Source organism: Nannospalax galili, unplaced genomic scaffold, assembly GCF_000622305.1.
Source record: "Nannospalax galili isolate Female #2095 unplaced genomic scaffold, S.galili_v1.0 scaffold528, whole genome shotgun sequence".
NCBI lineage: Eukaryota > Metazoa > Chordata > Mammalia > Rodentia > Spalacidae > Nannospalax > Nannospalax galili.
Genome location: NW_008359681.1, coordinates 3,869,330 through 3,886,365, shown reverse-complemented (window position 1 = coordinate 3,886,365; position 17,036 = coordinate 3,869,330). Strand labels below are relative to the sequence as shown.

General features: G+C 39.8%; 1 protein-coding gene across 8 annotated transcripts in view; it reads right to left on the bottom strand.

The window, feature by feature from the left end:
• Positions 1-17,036, bottom strand: part of Uggt2 (UDP-glucose glycoprotein glucosyltransferase 2) — a 259,231-nt gene that overhangs the window by 108,443 nt on the left and 133,752 nt on the right. For all 8 annotated transcript variants that reach the window (XM_029558882.1, XM_029558884.1, XM_029558883.1 and 5 more), the window contains one exon: positions 8,529-8,620. In XM_029558882.1, coding sequence (XP_029414742.1) covers positions 8,529-8,620 — 92 coding nt within the window. The remainder of the gene's footprint in view (positions 1-8,528; positions 8,621-17,036) is intronic.

The window sequence follows — 17,036 nt, the reverse complement described above, 5'->3', positions numbered from 1 at the left end:
TTGAGGTTGTTTTAATTTGCATTTCCCTAATTACTAGTGATGCTGAACACCTTTTAAGATGCTTCTTAGCCATCTTTATTTCTTCTTTTGAGAACTCTCTGTTCAGTTCCTTAGCCCATCTTTTAATTGGGTTACTTCCTTTCTTGATTCATTCTTCTTTGAGTTCTTTTTATATTCTGGATGTTAAACCTCTGTCAGCTGTATTGCTGGTGAAGATTTTCTCCCATTCTGTGGGTTTTCTCTTCACTTCCTTAGTTGCTTCTTTTGATGTACAGAAGCTTTTTTGAAATGAGGTCCCGTTTGTTGATTCTTCACCTTGTTTCCTGAGCAACTGATGTCTGGTTTAGAACATCCTTTCCTACACCTATATCTTGTAGGTTATTGTCAATGTTTCCTCTAACAGCTTCAGAGTTTCAGGCTTCACATTGAGGTCTTTGATCCATTTGGAATTGACTTTGGTGCAAGGTGAAAAATAGTTTAGTTTCATTCTTCAACAGGTTTTGCCAGCACCATTTGCTTAACATGCTGTCTTTCCTCCAGTGAGTGTTCTTGGCCGCTTTGTCAAATATTAGGTGACTGAAATTGTATGTACTCATATTTGGGTCTTTAATTCTGTTCCATAGAACTTTGGGTCTATTTTTGTGCCAGTACCACTATAGTTCTGTAACAGTTTAACACTTGGTATAGTAATCCTCCCTGCACTGCTCTTAGTGCTCAGGGTTGCTTTGGCTATCCAAGGTCTTTTGTGTTTCCATATGAATCTTAGGATTTTTTTTTTTTTCCAATTCTGTGAAAAATGTCATGGGGATTTTGGTTGGCATTGAATTGAATCTATAAATGGCTTTTGGTAGGATGGTCATTTTCATGATAGTAATTCTTCCAATCCATGAGCATGGGAGGTCCTTCCATCTTCTGATGTCTTCCTTAATCTCTTTCTTTAAGGACTTAAAATTTCCATTGTAGAAGTCTTTGATGTCTTTGGTCAGGTTTATTCCCAGATATTTTATTTTTTTGCAGCTATTGTGAAGGGGAGTGTTTCCATGTACACTCTCTCTGATTGTTTGTTATTGGTACATAGAAAGGCTACAGACTTTGGTAGGTTAATTTTATAACCTGCCACTTTACTGAACGTGTTAATAACTTCTAGGAGTTTTCTGGTGGAATTTTTGGCATCTCTTAGATATAATATCATCTGCAAAAAAGGATAATTTTATCTCTTCTTTTCAATTATTACTCTTTTAATTTCCTGCTCTTGTTTTATTGCTCTTGCAAGAGTTTCAAGTACTATGTTAAACAGGAGTGGAGATAGTGGACATCCTTGTCTGGTTCCTGATTTCAATGGGAATGCTTCTAGTTTTTCTCCATTTAGAATGATGTTGGCAGTGGGTTTGTTATATATGGCTTTAATTATGTTGAGGTATGTTCCCTCCAGCCCAATTCTCTCTAGGACTTTGAACATAAATTCATGTTGAATTTTGTCAAAGGCCTTCTCTACATCTATTGAGATGAGCAGGTAGATTTTTGCCTTTGAGTCCATTTATATGATTTATTACACTTATTGACTTACATATATTGAACCATCCCTGCATCTTTGGAATAAAGTCAACTTGACCTTGGTGGATGATCTTTTTCATGTATGTCTGTATGCAATTTGTATTTTGTTGAGAAGCTTTGCATCTATATTCATTAAGGATATGGGCCTATTGTTTTCTCTTTTGGTTGTGATCCTTACCTGGCTTTGGTATTAAAGTGATGCTGGCTTCATAGAAGGAATTTGGAAGTTCTCCCTCCATCATCTATCTTTTTGAATAAATTAAGTGGTATTGGATGTAGATCTTCTTCAAACGTCTGTTAGAATTCTGCTGTAAATCCATCTGGTCCTGGGCTTTTTTTAGTTGGGAATTTTTGTATTACTGTTTCAATTTCCTTAAGTGTTATGGGTCTGTTTAAGCTGTTAATCTCTTCTTGGTTTAGTTTTGGTGGTTCCCATGCTTTTATGTACCCATCCATTTCTTTTAGGTTTTCAAATTTAGTAGCATATAGGTTTTTAAAGTATTCCCTTATAATGTTCTGGATCTTTGAGGTTTCTGTTGTGATGTTTCTCCTTTCACCTCTGATTTTGTTGATTTAGAGGTGTTCTTTCTTTCTTTTGGTTACTTGGGCTAGGAGTCTGTCAATCTTGTTTATCTTCTCTAAGAACCAGCTCTTAGATTTGTTGATTTTCTGTATTATTTTCTTTGTTTCTATTTCATTAATTTTTGTTCTGGTTTTTGTTATTTCTTCTTATCTGGTGGGTTTGGATTTCATTTGTTGTTGATTTTCAAGTGCCATGAACTTCAATATTAAGTCATTTATTTGTGTTCTTTCTGAGTTTTTAACGTAGGCACTTAGAGCTATAAACTTCCCTCTAAGAACTGCTTTCAACATGTCCCAGAGGTTTCACTGTGTTGTACTGTCCTTTTCATTTAGTTCCAGGAATACTTTTCTTTCTTAATTTCTCTTTTGACCCATTCATCATTCAGGAGTGTGTTGTTTAATCTCCATGTGTTCATGTGGTTTCGAGGGTTTCTTCCAGTGTCAATTTTAAGCTTTATTGCATTGTGGTCTGATAGAATGCATGGGATTATTTCAATCTTTTTGTATTTGTTAAGGTTTGTTTTGTGACCCAGTACATGGTCGATTTTGGAGAAGGTTCCAATGTCCTTTGGTGTTTGGGTGGAATACTTGGTAGATATCTGTTAGGTCCATTTGATATATGGTATTGTTTAATTCAGATGTCTCTCTGTTGATTCTCTGTCCTTTTGACCTATCTAATGGAGACAATGGGGTATTGACATCCCCTACTATTAATGAATTGGGATTAATCTGGGTCTTAAAGTCTTGTAGTGCTGGTTTTATGAAGTTGGGTGCACCAGAGTTTGGTGAATATATGTTCATGATTGTAGTATCTTCTTGGTTTATTCATTTTTCCTTTGATCAGAATGAAGTGGCCCTTTTTATCTCTTCTGATTAGTTTTAATTTAAAGTCTATTTTATCAGATATTTGAATTGCAACACCGACTTTTTTCTTAGTACCATTCACTTGGTATATTTTTTTCCATCCTTTCACCTTAAGGTAGTGAAAGTGAGATGAGTTTCTTGTAGACAACAAAAAAGATGGGTTTTGTTTCTTAATCCACTCAACTAGTTTGTGTCTTTTGACTGGGGAGTTCAGTACATTGATATTTAAAGTTACTAATGAAAGATGTGTATTGAATCTTGTCATTTTTATTTCTGTTTACATTCTTGATATAGCTGTACTTTTCCACAGTTATACCTTCACTGAATTTCTTTCCACAACCCCTTCGGTATAGTCATTTCTTTCTTCAGCTCTTTGTATTGCTTCAAGGACTCTCTGAGGGGCTGGTTTTGTGGACATGAATTCTTTCAGCCTATTTATGTCATGGAAGATTTTTCTTTCCTCTTCGACTATAATAGACATTTTGGCAGGGTAAAGTAATCTAGGTTGGTGTCTGTGGTCATTTAGATCTTGGGACACTTTGGTCCAGGCTCTTCTGGCTTTCATAGTTTGCACTGAAAAGTCAGCTGTAATCCTAATGGGTTTTCCTTTCTATGTGACTTGTTTTTCTTTTGTAGCTCTCAGTATTGTCTCTTTGTTCTGTATGTTTAGTATTTTTACTATGATGTGCCGTGGAGAGTTTCTTTTCTGGTCCTGTCTATTTGGTGTTCTATATACTTCTTGTATTTGTATAGGTATTTCTTTAATTTTGGGAAATTTTCTTTCATGATTCTGTTGAAGATCTGGTCCATACCATTATCTTGAGATTCTTCTCCTTCCTGTATGCCTTTGATTCACAAGTTTGGTCTTTTTGTGGTGTCACACAATTCTTGTATATTCCATTCTGTGATTTCTTAAATTTTTCATAATCTTTGTTTGAGTGGTCTAATTCGTCCACTTTATCTTCCAGTTTTGATATTCTGTTTTCCATTTCATTCATCCTACTGGTGAGGCTTTCTCCTGTCATTTCTAATTGGCTTACTGAGTGTTTCACTTCCTTCTTCATTTCAGCCTGAGTAGTCTTCAATATTTCTAACTCCACTCTTTTCTGAATTCAGATGTTTATCCCTATCTTCCTTCAGTTCTTTTTGTGTTCTTTAAATTCCATGAATCCTTTGATCATGTTTATAATTGTTCTTTTGGGTTCCATGTCCTGTTATCTCTAGGGAGTTCTTATTGTACTCCTCTAGAGGACTATTGGTACTTGGTGGGGATATATTATTTTGATTTTTCATGTTATTATTTTTTCTCTGTGACTTTGACATGATAATTTCTTTTGTAGTGTCCAATTCTTGTGTGAGACTCAAGCCTTCCTTTGTTGAGTTTAGGTCTGCTTCTTTTTGTAAACTTTATGTGCCCTTGTGGTTTACTTGTTGGGCATGAAAATCCGGTTGGTCTGGGCTTCCGGTTCTCTTTTTGATTTTATATTGGAGTGGCCACATTGCTTTCATCTTCAGCAGTTCCCACAGAGGCCCTGTTGGGGAACCCTGCTGCTAGGGTTGTAGTCCTCCATGTCTGGATAGCTCTAAGGGGCTTGGCACCATATGGAAGGACTCCCCTTCTCAGCAGGGGGCCTCCTGCTCTCTTCCTGACTTACCTGGAAAGTGCCACCAAGCACGGATGCCTGACGTTATTTGGAACATGACCTTTGGCATAGTTACCTGGAGTAAAAACTACCCCCAGGTTTTTTCTATATGATAATTAGGCATTTCTGGTAGTCGGAGGATAGGAACCCACTGCCACATGTAAATAAAGCATACTATGAGCACCTATCAGCTGAGGCATTGGCTACTGCCTCCACACTATATTTTCCCTAGTTCTCTCACTGAATAAATGGAGCTGTTTCACTGAGTCTGGAGCTGTTTGCATCACTGAACCTGCCTCCCCAGAAGGGCTTTCTTCTGTCAGTGCTCACTGGCCATCCTGATCCCGCTCGTCGCTTCTGCTCCCTTTGTCCTCATGGGCCGGTGGCCAAAGACCCATGAGGAGAGGGAGAGACCCCACAAGGCCTGTCAGATGAGGATCAGATGCTCTCAGGCTTTCTCCTAAGGTCTGGGTCTCTCCAGGAAAGATGTTACTCTCAAGAATTTGGGGGCTGGGCTGCCCTGGGAGCAGAGCCCAGGAAAGATGCTATTCTTGGGAAGCTGGTGGCTGTGCCACCCAGGAATGTAAAGGGAGGTGGGGATGAGAAGAGGTCCCGATGGCTCCTGGGGACCACAGGGAGGAACCGGGTTGGTCTGGATGCAAAGGATCAGGAAGCAGTGGGGATTCTGGGCATAGATGTCAGTCCAGTTGTCTGCAGTTCCAAGACAAGAAATGGGTCAGTACCCAGGCTAGGAGGGGAGCTGGAAGGGTGAATGAGGCTGGGGGAGTCAAGGTGCCATGGGACCCACCCAGGCAAGAAGCTAGCACCAGGAAACTGTTGGCTGAGCTGCCCAGGGAAGTAAAGGTAGGTGGGGGCTGGACCAGGCCCAGAGGACTCCTGTGGACCATGGGGAGGAACTGGGTTGGTCTGGATGCAAAGGATCAGTAAGCAGTGGTGGCTTTGTGCTGAGAGGTCAGGCCTGGTGTCTGGGGTGCCAAGACAAGAAATGGGCCAGTATCCAGGCTAGGAGGAGAGATGGGGTGGGGGAGCTGGGAGGGTGTATGAGGCTGGGAGATGGGGATCAAGGCGTGGTGGGCACCAATGGACTTACTCAGGAAAGATGCTGGCACCAGGACACTGGAGGCTGTGCAGCCCAGAGAAGCAAAGGGAGGTGAGGGCAAGACTAGCTATCTCAATCTTAATCATCTTTATACCCCTGTCCCCACTGGCACCCTCCCATATCCCCCACACTGGAACCCATATACTCTGTCACCTGTGTTAAGAACAAATGTGTCAAGGAATTTGCATGGAACTTGTGTATGCTGACACCATTGTCATAGGATCATAAGAGCAGGTTCCTAGGAGCTTGTAGAACTGTTTGCATATGGTCATGGACTTCCTCCCTGGCTCTTAAAATCTTTCTGTTCCCTCTTCTGTGATGGTCCCTGAGCCCTAGGTGGGTGAAGTTTAATATAGGAGTCTTGTCCAAGGACCAGCAATCTGTAGACTCTTAATCTTTATGTTTTGGCCATTTGTGACCTTTTGTGTTCCTGGCCCTCTGCTGCATGATGGATCTTCATTAATGAGAACTGAGAGATTCATTAGGGTTGTCTTCATTACCCCTGTTCTATGTTCTATGTGCCTTAAATGTAGAGGTTGCATTGTATATGTTTTGCTTAGGCCTGGGCAATTCATAGACAATGTGTGTGACTAGTTGTGGTACTTGGTAATAGTCTCTGACTGGTGCAAAATAAGCTTCTCTGATGAATGGTGACTGGGATATTTGTAAATATAAGGATACCTATTTTGTATCTAGCAAGAAATTACATTAGTCTAGGGATGTAACAGTCTTGGGGTTTTCTCTAAGATCTATGACCTCTCCAGCAATGTGTACTTGGTTATGTTTATGTACCACACTTGAGTTTCTTCTTATTGAGTGGGCTTTTAGTCCAATTAGGTAGCTATTGATTGCCCCCAAGATAAAAGTGCCACTACTGCACCAATGTTGTATGCTGTGCTGGCCACTGATGTGGTTATTTGGTCTTGAAGCTGGTGTTAGATCAATTGATGTTTTCCCTTGGCACCTTCATAGCACTCTCCAAAGCTATGAGACCTAGCCTTCAGGGGAAGTGGTTTCAGGTCAGTTCCAGCTCTATTGCTCCAAATCATGTGTCCAAAGTATGTTCTGTCTTCAGCAATCGGGTCTTACCTTCAAGTTCTGGGAGGCCATCAAGGGCTGTGGCAATAGCCTGTGTAATTTTGAGAGTCTCTTGGACCACCCTGGCCAAGAACTCATAGAAAGTTTCTCCTGTTTGGCACTGTTTCTTGTTATGTAGCCTTTAGCTATATACATGGACTCAGGTAGTGATACTGTATGTGTAATTCATAATTTTAAAATATAGAGATATATCCCTTAGAAATACATATGTTCATTTCAGAACCCATGCCTAACAATGTTACTAGGGCCAAAAATCTGTGGCTAGATAAGTGATAGGCTCTAGGGGAGAACCTACTACTATTATTCTGCTAAATGGACAGTTTGACACTGACTCCTAAAGACTTAGCTCTATAACCACAGATTAGTGCATCTCTCAATCCTTATCAGAGACGTTGCATTTTGCAGTAGATGGTGATTAACAAAGAGAACCATAATTGGTCAATGTGCAGAGAATAAGAGTCTGTGGAGTACTCAGCCCTAAGTGAGATATCTAAATCATATTCCCTTTTCTCAAGGCTCAGGGATCATCATCAAAGAGGGAATGGAAAGATTCTAAGAGCCACAGGCAGTGGATGATTACAGTGAAACTGTTTTCTGGACACAACAGGGCAGTTGCACATATAAACTCATAGTGGTTATACCAGGATGCACAAGATCTGCCTGAGATCAAGTCAGACAAAATCCCAGCATGGAAAAGGGAGGTGATCATGAAATCTTACCCCCTGCTGAGGAACTATTGGCAACTGGTAACTGCTGAGAGAGTGTCAGTACTCTTTAAGGGTATGGCCCCTGGTGGGAGTGCAAACTGGTGCAGGCATTATGGGAATCAGTATGGAGATTCCTTAAAAAGCTTGAAATTGATCCATTATATGATCTGGTCATACCATACTTGGCATATACTCCAATGACTCTATACTCTACGTAAGAAATACTTGCCGTCCATGTTTATTGCTGCCCTTTTCATAATAGCCAGAAACTGGAAACAACCTAGATATCCATCAACTGATGAATGGATAACAAAGGTATGGTACATACACAGAATATTCAGTTCTTAAAAATGAAATTATGAAATTCACAGGTAAATGGATGGGACTGAAAACAATTATCCTGACTGAGGTAACCCAGCCTCAGAAGGACAAAAGTTACCTGTTCTCTCTCATAGGTGGATGCTAGCTTTGAAATTTTAGATATTCAACATTCAATTTGAAAATTCAGGAAGGTCAAGAAACTAATAAATGGCCATGGGTGGTTGGGTGGGGGAACCTTCCTGGGAGGGGTGGTAGAATGTGGTGATATGAAGTGGGAAGCTGGAACATTAGATAGGAAGGGTTAAGATGGGAGGGAATGGGAGGGCAGGACATAGCAGAGAGTATAGGAAGGGATAAATAACACTAAAGGTCTTTAGAAAAAGACAAATTAGACTCTATAGGCCTCAATATATACATATATAATAGAACACATTATATATACATATATAATAGAGTACATTAAATTGGGTGGGAGGCAAAAAAGGGAGGTAGTGATAGAAGGGGGATCTAAAGATTATAAAATTATATTGGATGAAAATCATAAAAATTCAATAAAAAATACAAAAAAGAGATTTAATGTCTGTTTCTCAAACTATTTCTTGAAATTGTAACACATTTGCAGGAAGAATATCTACTCACCATGTGTTTTAATGCATTTAAAAGCAGCTTTCTCCCAGATGGCATATCAAAATCAGCAATAATCCACAGAGTGACTGTAGAAATTATATCATCTGAAATTTTCAGTCAAGTAAAATTAAAATTAGTTCTAAAATCAAATAAAAAAGGTACAGTTCTAGTTGAAACAAGTGTCTTGCAATTATTCAAAAAACAGTAGTTGGGCCCAGCCTCAGCTCCAACTCATTTTCCACAGGAGGACTAGCTACCCCATTCCTCTCATCACTGTCCCCATAAGCCTCTCTCGAAAGCTGGCTCCTATTTATTAAACCCAAATCTCAGGACTACCTTCCCAAACCAGATTAACCACTCACCCTACCATAGATCCCTAAATTCTCACCCAGGCAGCCCCCTCACCAGCAAATTTCTAGCCTTGGGATCAGACAGACCTGCTCATCCAGGACTCTGGTAAATCTGATCAAGCTCACTGCCTCCCTCCCCCATCTTTCTCATCCACCTGCACTGTCCCCTGCTGACCTCTCTCACAGGCTGGCTCCACCCCCACCCTGTCTCCTGCTGGCCTCTCTCACAGGTGGGCCCAGCCTCAGCTCCAACTCATTCTCCATAGGAGGACTCTCTACCCCATTCCTCTCATTACTGTCCCTGCAGGCTTCTCTCAAAGGCTGGCTCCTATTCATTAAATCCAAATCCCAGGACTACCTTCCCAAACCAGATTAACCACTCACCCTACCATAGATCCCTAAGTTCTCACACAGGCAGCCCCCTCACCCACAAATTCCTAGCCTTGGGATCAGGCAGACAGACCTGCTCAGCTAGGACTCTGAACCAAAATTAAATTAAACAAAAGCAGAGTAGAAGTTCCTGTTGGATACATAACTGACAAAGAACATCTACATGCCCAGAGAGCAATGCAAAAACAGAAATGATATGAAAAACCAGGAAAATATGTCCCCAGCAAAACCCATGAGTCCTACAGAAGGGCAGAACATTGAGAACCACCCTATAGAACCTCAGGACACAGAATTTAAAAGAACAATCATAAACATGATCAAAGAATTACAAGAAAACACTGACAAACAACTCAAAGAACTCAAAGAGGAAAGGCATAAACTTTTGACTGAAGCTCAAGAATATACAATTATGTGGCTTAATGAAATATCAAAACCAATTCATAATTTGAAAAGGGAATTCACTAAAGAGAAAAGTGAAGAAAACCAAATGGAAATGAACATGGTACTAAAACACTCAACAAACCAAGTAGGAACAACAGAAGAAAGTCTCATAAGCAGAATGAATGAAATGGAAAACAGACTACCAAGACTGGAGGATAAAGTTGAAGAGCTGGACTTCTAAAGACTATGAAAAATTCAAGAAAACACAGGAATGGAATACTCAGGAAATGTGGGAGAACATGAAATGCCCAAATCTATGTTTTATAGGCATACAGGAAGGAGAAGACAATCAAACCAATGGCATTGAACAGGTCTTCAATAGGATTATAGAAAAAAAATTTCCCTGCATTAAGGAATGATATACCTATAGAGATTCAAGAAGCACAGAGAACACATGATCAGAACAGAAAGTCCCCATGATATATCATAGTAAAACCATTAAAAGTAGAGAACAAAGAGAAGATATTGAAAGCTGCTAGAGAAAACAAGTTATATATTAAGGAAAACCTGATAGGGTTCAGATCTAGGTGACTCCAGACCCAGAAACCTTAAGGGCCCTGAGAGGAACTAAGTCAACCAACTCCCAGCCAAGCTAACAAAAGCAGCTCTGGGAATTAATGACCCAATGTACTGTGATCACCAGAGCATGCTCCACAGGCTGACAAACAGGTTTTCCCAAGCCCTTAGCGGCAACAAGTTCCTGGAACCCTGTAATTGTAGAAAACATATTTTACAGTAGATGTTTTCCCCAATAAGTTTCACCAGGTATAGACCCTATGCCCTCCCTGAGCCAGCAGCCTCCAAAACAGCCCCAAACAGCAGAAAAATATTCTCCTTTTCTGCATTCTTTCCCTTTATAAGCCATTAGCCTGCTAGTTCTTCCTCACACCTGAGTTGAGGACCAGCCCCACCAAACCCATTAAACTCTCGCTTTGCCAGAGTCCTCTTTGTTTCTGTTTCCCAGAAGTCCTGACCCCTGCCACCTTTTTATCTAACAAAACCCATCAGAATTACTACTGACTTTTCAATGCAAACTACGAAAGCCAGAAGAGCTTGGAACAAAGTATTCCCAGTTCTAAACAACCATGGATGCCAACCCCGAATACTTTAGCCAGCAAAACTATCTATCATGGATGAAGGGGAACAGAAAATTTTCCATGACACAAATAGGCTAAAAGAATTCATGTCTTCCAAACCAGCACTACAGAGAATACTTGAAACAATACAAAGGACCGAAGAAAGGAATGAGTATGTCCAAAAGGCTACAGAAAGAGTAAAGAAAGGTATATCAAAGGAAACACAAAATAGGGCCACAAAAAAATTAAAATGACAGTACACAATCCTCACCTTTCAATAGTAACACTAAATACCAATGGCCTCAACTCCCCTGTTAAAAGACACAGGCTGGTACAATGGATCATGAAAGAAAACCCATCTACTTGTTGTCTTCAAGAAACTCATCTCTCCTTCAAGGATAGACACTATCTTAGAGCAAAAGGATGGGAAAAAATATTCTAAGCAAATGGCCCTAAGAAGAAGCAGGTGTTGCAATTTTAATATCTGACCAAACAGACTTCAAATTAAAACTCATCAGAAGAGATAAGGAGGGTTACCTCATTCTAATCCAAGGAACAACTGACCAAGAAGATATTACAATCATGAACATTATGCACCAAACTCTGGAACACCCAATTTAATGAAATCGGTAGTCCAGGACTATAAAAAGAGATTGACACCAACTCAGTGATAGTGGGCAATGTTAATACCCTACTTTCTTCAATAGACAGGTCAACTGGACAAGGAATAAAAGAAAGACATCTGAATTAAATGACATAATATATAAAAATGGACCTAACAGATATATACAGAATATTCAACCCAACCACCAAAGAATACACTTTCTATTCAGCAGCTCATGCAAATTATTCTAAAACTGACTACATTCTGGGGCACAAAAAAAAAATCTCAACAGATACAAAAAAGTGAAATAATTCCATGCCTTCTATCAGGCCACAGTGCAATAAAGCTTATAATCAACAGCAAAAGAAGCTCTAGTAAGTACAGGAACTCATGGAGATTAAACAACACACTTCTGAATCAAGAATGAGTCAAAGAAGAAATTAAGAAAGAAATAAAAGTATTCCTGGAACAAAATGAAAACAAGAACACAACCCAACAAAACCTCTGGGACACCCTAAAAGCAGTACTAAGAGGCAAGTTTATAGCTCTTAGGGCCTTAAAAAATTTAAAAAAGCACATGTAAACAACTTGACAATACAGCTCAAGACTCTGGAAAGGCCAGAACAAACCAACACTAAACCTTGTAGGTGAGATGAAATAACAAAACTCAGAGGAGAAATTAATGAAATAGAAACAAAGAATACAAAAAATTAATGAATCTAAGAGCTGGTTCTTTGAAAGGTTAAAGAGGATAGACAGACCCTTAGCTCAGTTAAGCAAAAGAAAGAAAGAGCAAATCCAAATTAACAAAATCAGAGATGAAAGGGGAAACATCACAAGAGACACCAAAAAAAATCCAAAACATTGTAAGGGAATGGGAACACTTTAAAAATCTATACCCTATTAAATTTGAAAACCTAAAAGAAAGTGATGAATTCCTAAAATTATGGCCACCACCATAGTTAAACTAAGAGGAGATCAACAGCCTAAACAGACCCATAACAAATAAGGAAATTGAAACAGTAATATAACACCTCCCAACTAAAAAAGGCCCAGGCCCAGATGGATTCACAGTGGAATTCTACTAGACATTCAAAGAAAATCTAGAACCAATGCTGCTTAAATTATTCAAAAAGACAGAAACAGAGGGAAAACTCCAAAACTCCCTCTATGAAGGCCGGTATCACTCTAATACCAAAACCAGGTAAAGATACAACAAAAAAAGAAAACTATACACTTATATCCTTAATGAACACAGATGCAAAGATACTCAACAAAATACTTGCAAACCACATACAGACAAACATCAAAAAGATCATCCACCATGATCAAGTCAGCTTTATTCCAGAGATGTAGGGATGGCTCAACATTCGTAAGTCAATAAATGCAATAAAACATATAAACGGGCTTAAAGACAAATACCACATGGTCATCCCAATAGATACAGAAAAGGCATTTGACAAAATCCAACATGAATTTATGTTAAAAGTCCTAGAAGGAGTTGGACTGGAGGGAACATACCTCAACATAATTAAAGTTGTATACAACAAACCCATAGCCAACATCATTCTAAATGGAGAAAAACTGAAAGCATTCCCATTAAAATCAGGAACCAGACAGGGCTGTCCACTATTTCCACTGTGCTTGAAACCCTTGCTAGAGCAATAAGACAAGAGAAGGAAATTAAAGGAGTACCAATTAGAAGAGGTCAAATTATCCCTATTCGTAGATGATATGATATTATACATATGAGATCCCAAAAATTCCACTAGAAAACTGTTAGAATTGATTAATGCTTTTAGTAAAGTGGCAGGATACAAAATCAACTTACAAAAATCAGTAATCTTTCTATATACCAATAACAAATAATCAGAAAAAGCACTAGAGGAAACCCTCCCATTCTCAATAGCCTCAAAAAATATTTAGGAATAAATCTAACCAAAGACATTGGAGATTTTTATAATGAAAATTTCAAAACTCTAAAGAAAGAGATAGAGGAAGACACTAGGAGACAGAAAAAACTTACCATGCTCATAGATTGGTAGAATCAATATTGTGAAAATGACCATCTTACCAAAAGCAATTTATATATTCAATACACTCCCAATCAAAATACCCATGACATTCTTCACAGAGCTTGACAAAATAATCCTTAAATTCATATGGAATCGCAGAAGAGCTTGGATAGCCAAAAAAAATTGAGCGAAAAGAACAATGCCTGGGGGATCACCATACCAGGTCTCAAACTATATTACAGAGCTATAGTCATAAAAACAGCATGATATGGGCACAAAAACAGACATGTAGATCAATGGAACACAATAGAAGATCCAAACATGAGTTCATATAATTTCAGCCACCTGATATTCAACAAAGGTGCTAAGAACATACAATGGAGGAAAGATAGCATCTTCAAAAAGCAGTGCTGGCAAAACAATCTCCACCTGCAGGAAAACGAAACTTGACCCTTATCTTTCACCCTGTATGAAAGTCAACTCCAAATGGATCAAAGACTTCAATATAAAACCTGGAACTTGGAAACTGCTAGAAGACAACATAGGCAGCACCCTCCAAGACATAGGTATAGGAAATGACTTTCTAAACCAGACACCAGCTGCTCAGGCACTAAGGTCATCAATAAGTGCGACCTCATTAAATTACAAAGTTTCTGCACAACAAAGGAAACAACTAAGGAAGGAATCAGGAAATGCACTAGGTGGGAGAAAATCTTCACCAGATACATATGAGACAAAGGATTATTATCCAGAATACACAAAGAACTCAAAAAAGAAGATAAATGACCCAATAAAAAGATATTTGATAGGCCTAAACAGAAAGTTCTCAGGCGAAGAAATAAAAATGGCTAAGAAGCACCTTAAAAAGTGCTCGACATTCTTAGTAATTAGAGAAATGAAAAATTAAAACCACTTTAAGATTTCATTGTACCCCAGCCAGATTTGCCAAGATCAAGAGAAAGTAAGACTCCAAATGCTGGAGAGCATGTGGAAAAAGAGGAAAGCTCATTCACTGCTGGTGGGAATGCAAACTTGTGCAACCACAATGGAAAGCAGTGTGGAGAACCCTCAGAAAACTAAAAATGAACCTACCATATGATCCAGTGATACCACTCCTTGGCATATACCCAAAGGACTCAATGTACTGTAGAGATACCTGTACATCCATGTTTGTTGCTGTTCTTTTCACAATAGCTAAGAAACGGAAACAACTTAAATGTTCCTCAAGTAACGAATGGTTAATGAAAATGTGGCACATCTACTCAATGGAGTTCTATGCAGCAGTAAGAGAAGATGAAATTATGAAACTTGCAGGTAAATGGATGGAGCTAGAGAGTGTTATACCAAGTGAAGTAACACAAACACAGAAAAGCAAGCAACATATGTTTTCTCTCATTTGTGGATTGCAGCACCAGTCCCTTATATGTTAGTATATAAATCCTGAAGTAACACCAGGAGCCAGGTAAAGGCAAAAGATACATGGAGGTAAAGGAAAAGAAACAACATAAAAGGGAGATAGTAGGGAATAGATGCTACCTGAGGAAGGTAGAAAAATTGTGAGTAATCAGCAGGGAGGAAAGGAGGGAGGAACATGTAAGGGACCATGGTGTGGGGGGAGGGATGGAAGTCAGGAACGGAAAGATGGCAGGAGTCGGGATGTATTGGGGGGAGGGTGGGAATAATGGGGGCACTGTGACTAGGAAGGGAGGGAGGAGGGAGGCAGGATGGGAGGAAAAAGAGAATAGAGATGAATATCTCGAGGGGCTAGGAAACCTAGAGGGAAAAGTGATTCCCTAGAAACCCTATGAGAAATGCACATGGAGTGTCTGAACATTAATGCATATGTATACCTAGGAGCTGCTTGGAAGGGAACGCAGTGTGAGATAGAGCAAATAACATGCTGTACACCACTCACCTAAGAAACTTTTTTTTTTCCCAACAGATGGAGGCTACAGCAGTGCTGAACATCTGGTCAGACATAGAGAACATACACCTGGGAGATGCCTGGTACTAGGTGACACATCTGCAGTCAAATTCCTACAACCAAGGCTCATAGAACACAGTGGAATAAGGGGCAGAGAGAGGGCTAATGCACCTATTAACTCTCACCAGTGAGGTTTCCATGTATATCAGAGTGTGTTACACACAGAAGGCCTCAACTGGCCAAGTTTTGGAGAATAAGAGACTGTATAGTATTGGACTCCTATATGTGTGGGAAGCAAGCACGGCCGAGTCAGCCAAAGATGGCGCCCTGGCTGGCTGCCAAACCTCGTGCTGTTTACTTCTACTCTTGGCTGACTGCCAAGGCTCGTGAATCCTGCTTGTTTACTCCAAACATGGTGAGCTGAACCGGTGCTGCCAGCCTGATGATCTTGCTACGTGGCCAATGAGCTGCCACTCTGCCTGCCCGCTGCACGTGTGTGAGCCCTGATTGGTCCCGGCTGGGGGGAGGGCTGTTGGAAACGCTATATAGAGAATGAAGTGAGAGATATAGAAACACAGCACAGAATGAGCAGCATCATAGTGGGTGAGATAATGAAGAGACTATAAGAGAGAATAAAGGAAGAAAAAGAAACAGAAGCTTGAACCTCACCTTGGTGTCTGTGTCGTCTTTCCTGGACTCTGCTGGACAGAATCCCAGCTCGCGACATATATGGAACCTCAGCCATTCACAGCTCAGGGACCATTGTGGAAGAGGAGGTGGGAAGATTGTAAAAGCCAGGGCTGGTTCATGAACTGATGAGGAGAGGCTTCCAGGCCAATGGAGGCTTGCTCATGTGAGCTGCGGCAGCGGTGACATCCAACATGGGACCCATGTCAGTTCAATTAAACAATAGCCCAAAGAGGAGGTGAGAAATAGGTGGCAGCTCAGTACTAGTTCAAGAACTATTTGAGACTGGTTGCTGCTGGGTGAGAGAGATTATGACTTACATACGACCAGTGGATGGGCTAACGGACTCCAGTGGACACATTTACACTGAAGAACATTTGGGTACAAACACCTGAATGAATAGGACTTAGCATGTGTGGCAGAGTGCATAGGGTTCAATGGGGTGGGGGTGAGGTATGGATGGGGGAGAGGGTCTGGATGTGAGTGGGAAATATTGTATGAAATTTTAAAAGCTCAATAAATAATTTAAAAAATAGCATTTTACATACACACATGCTATTAGAGTAAGTCACTGCATATATTTCATATAAAAAGAAAGAATGGTCCCTAAGGGATACAACTATGGGATATTTTCACCAAGAGAGAAAAACTGTATTATGGCTTTTGTGACCTCAGTCTTATTAAGCAAAACTCCTTTCCAAATATATTTTTGGAAAAATCCCCTGGTATTTAATGCCATACACATCAAGGCTGTAAGTGAATATATAAAACAGCAATACTGATTTCTGGCTATCATTACCTAGTTTCTATTGTGTTTTTTACCTATATAATTAATTCTATGTACAGAAAAAATGGAAAATTTGAAATCGATAGGAAAGAAAAAATTTTTAATCCTTAAAGTTTTTTGGTGTGTTTTCTTAAGTGTTGATGCATATATGCATGTAGGACCATGTATGTGCATGTGTGTGGCAGCCAAATGACAGCCTCAAGCATTTCTCAGGTGCTGTCAACCATTTTTTTGAGATGGAGTCTC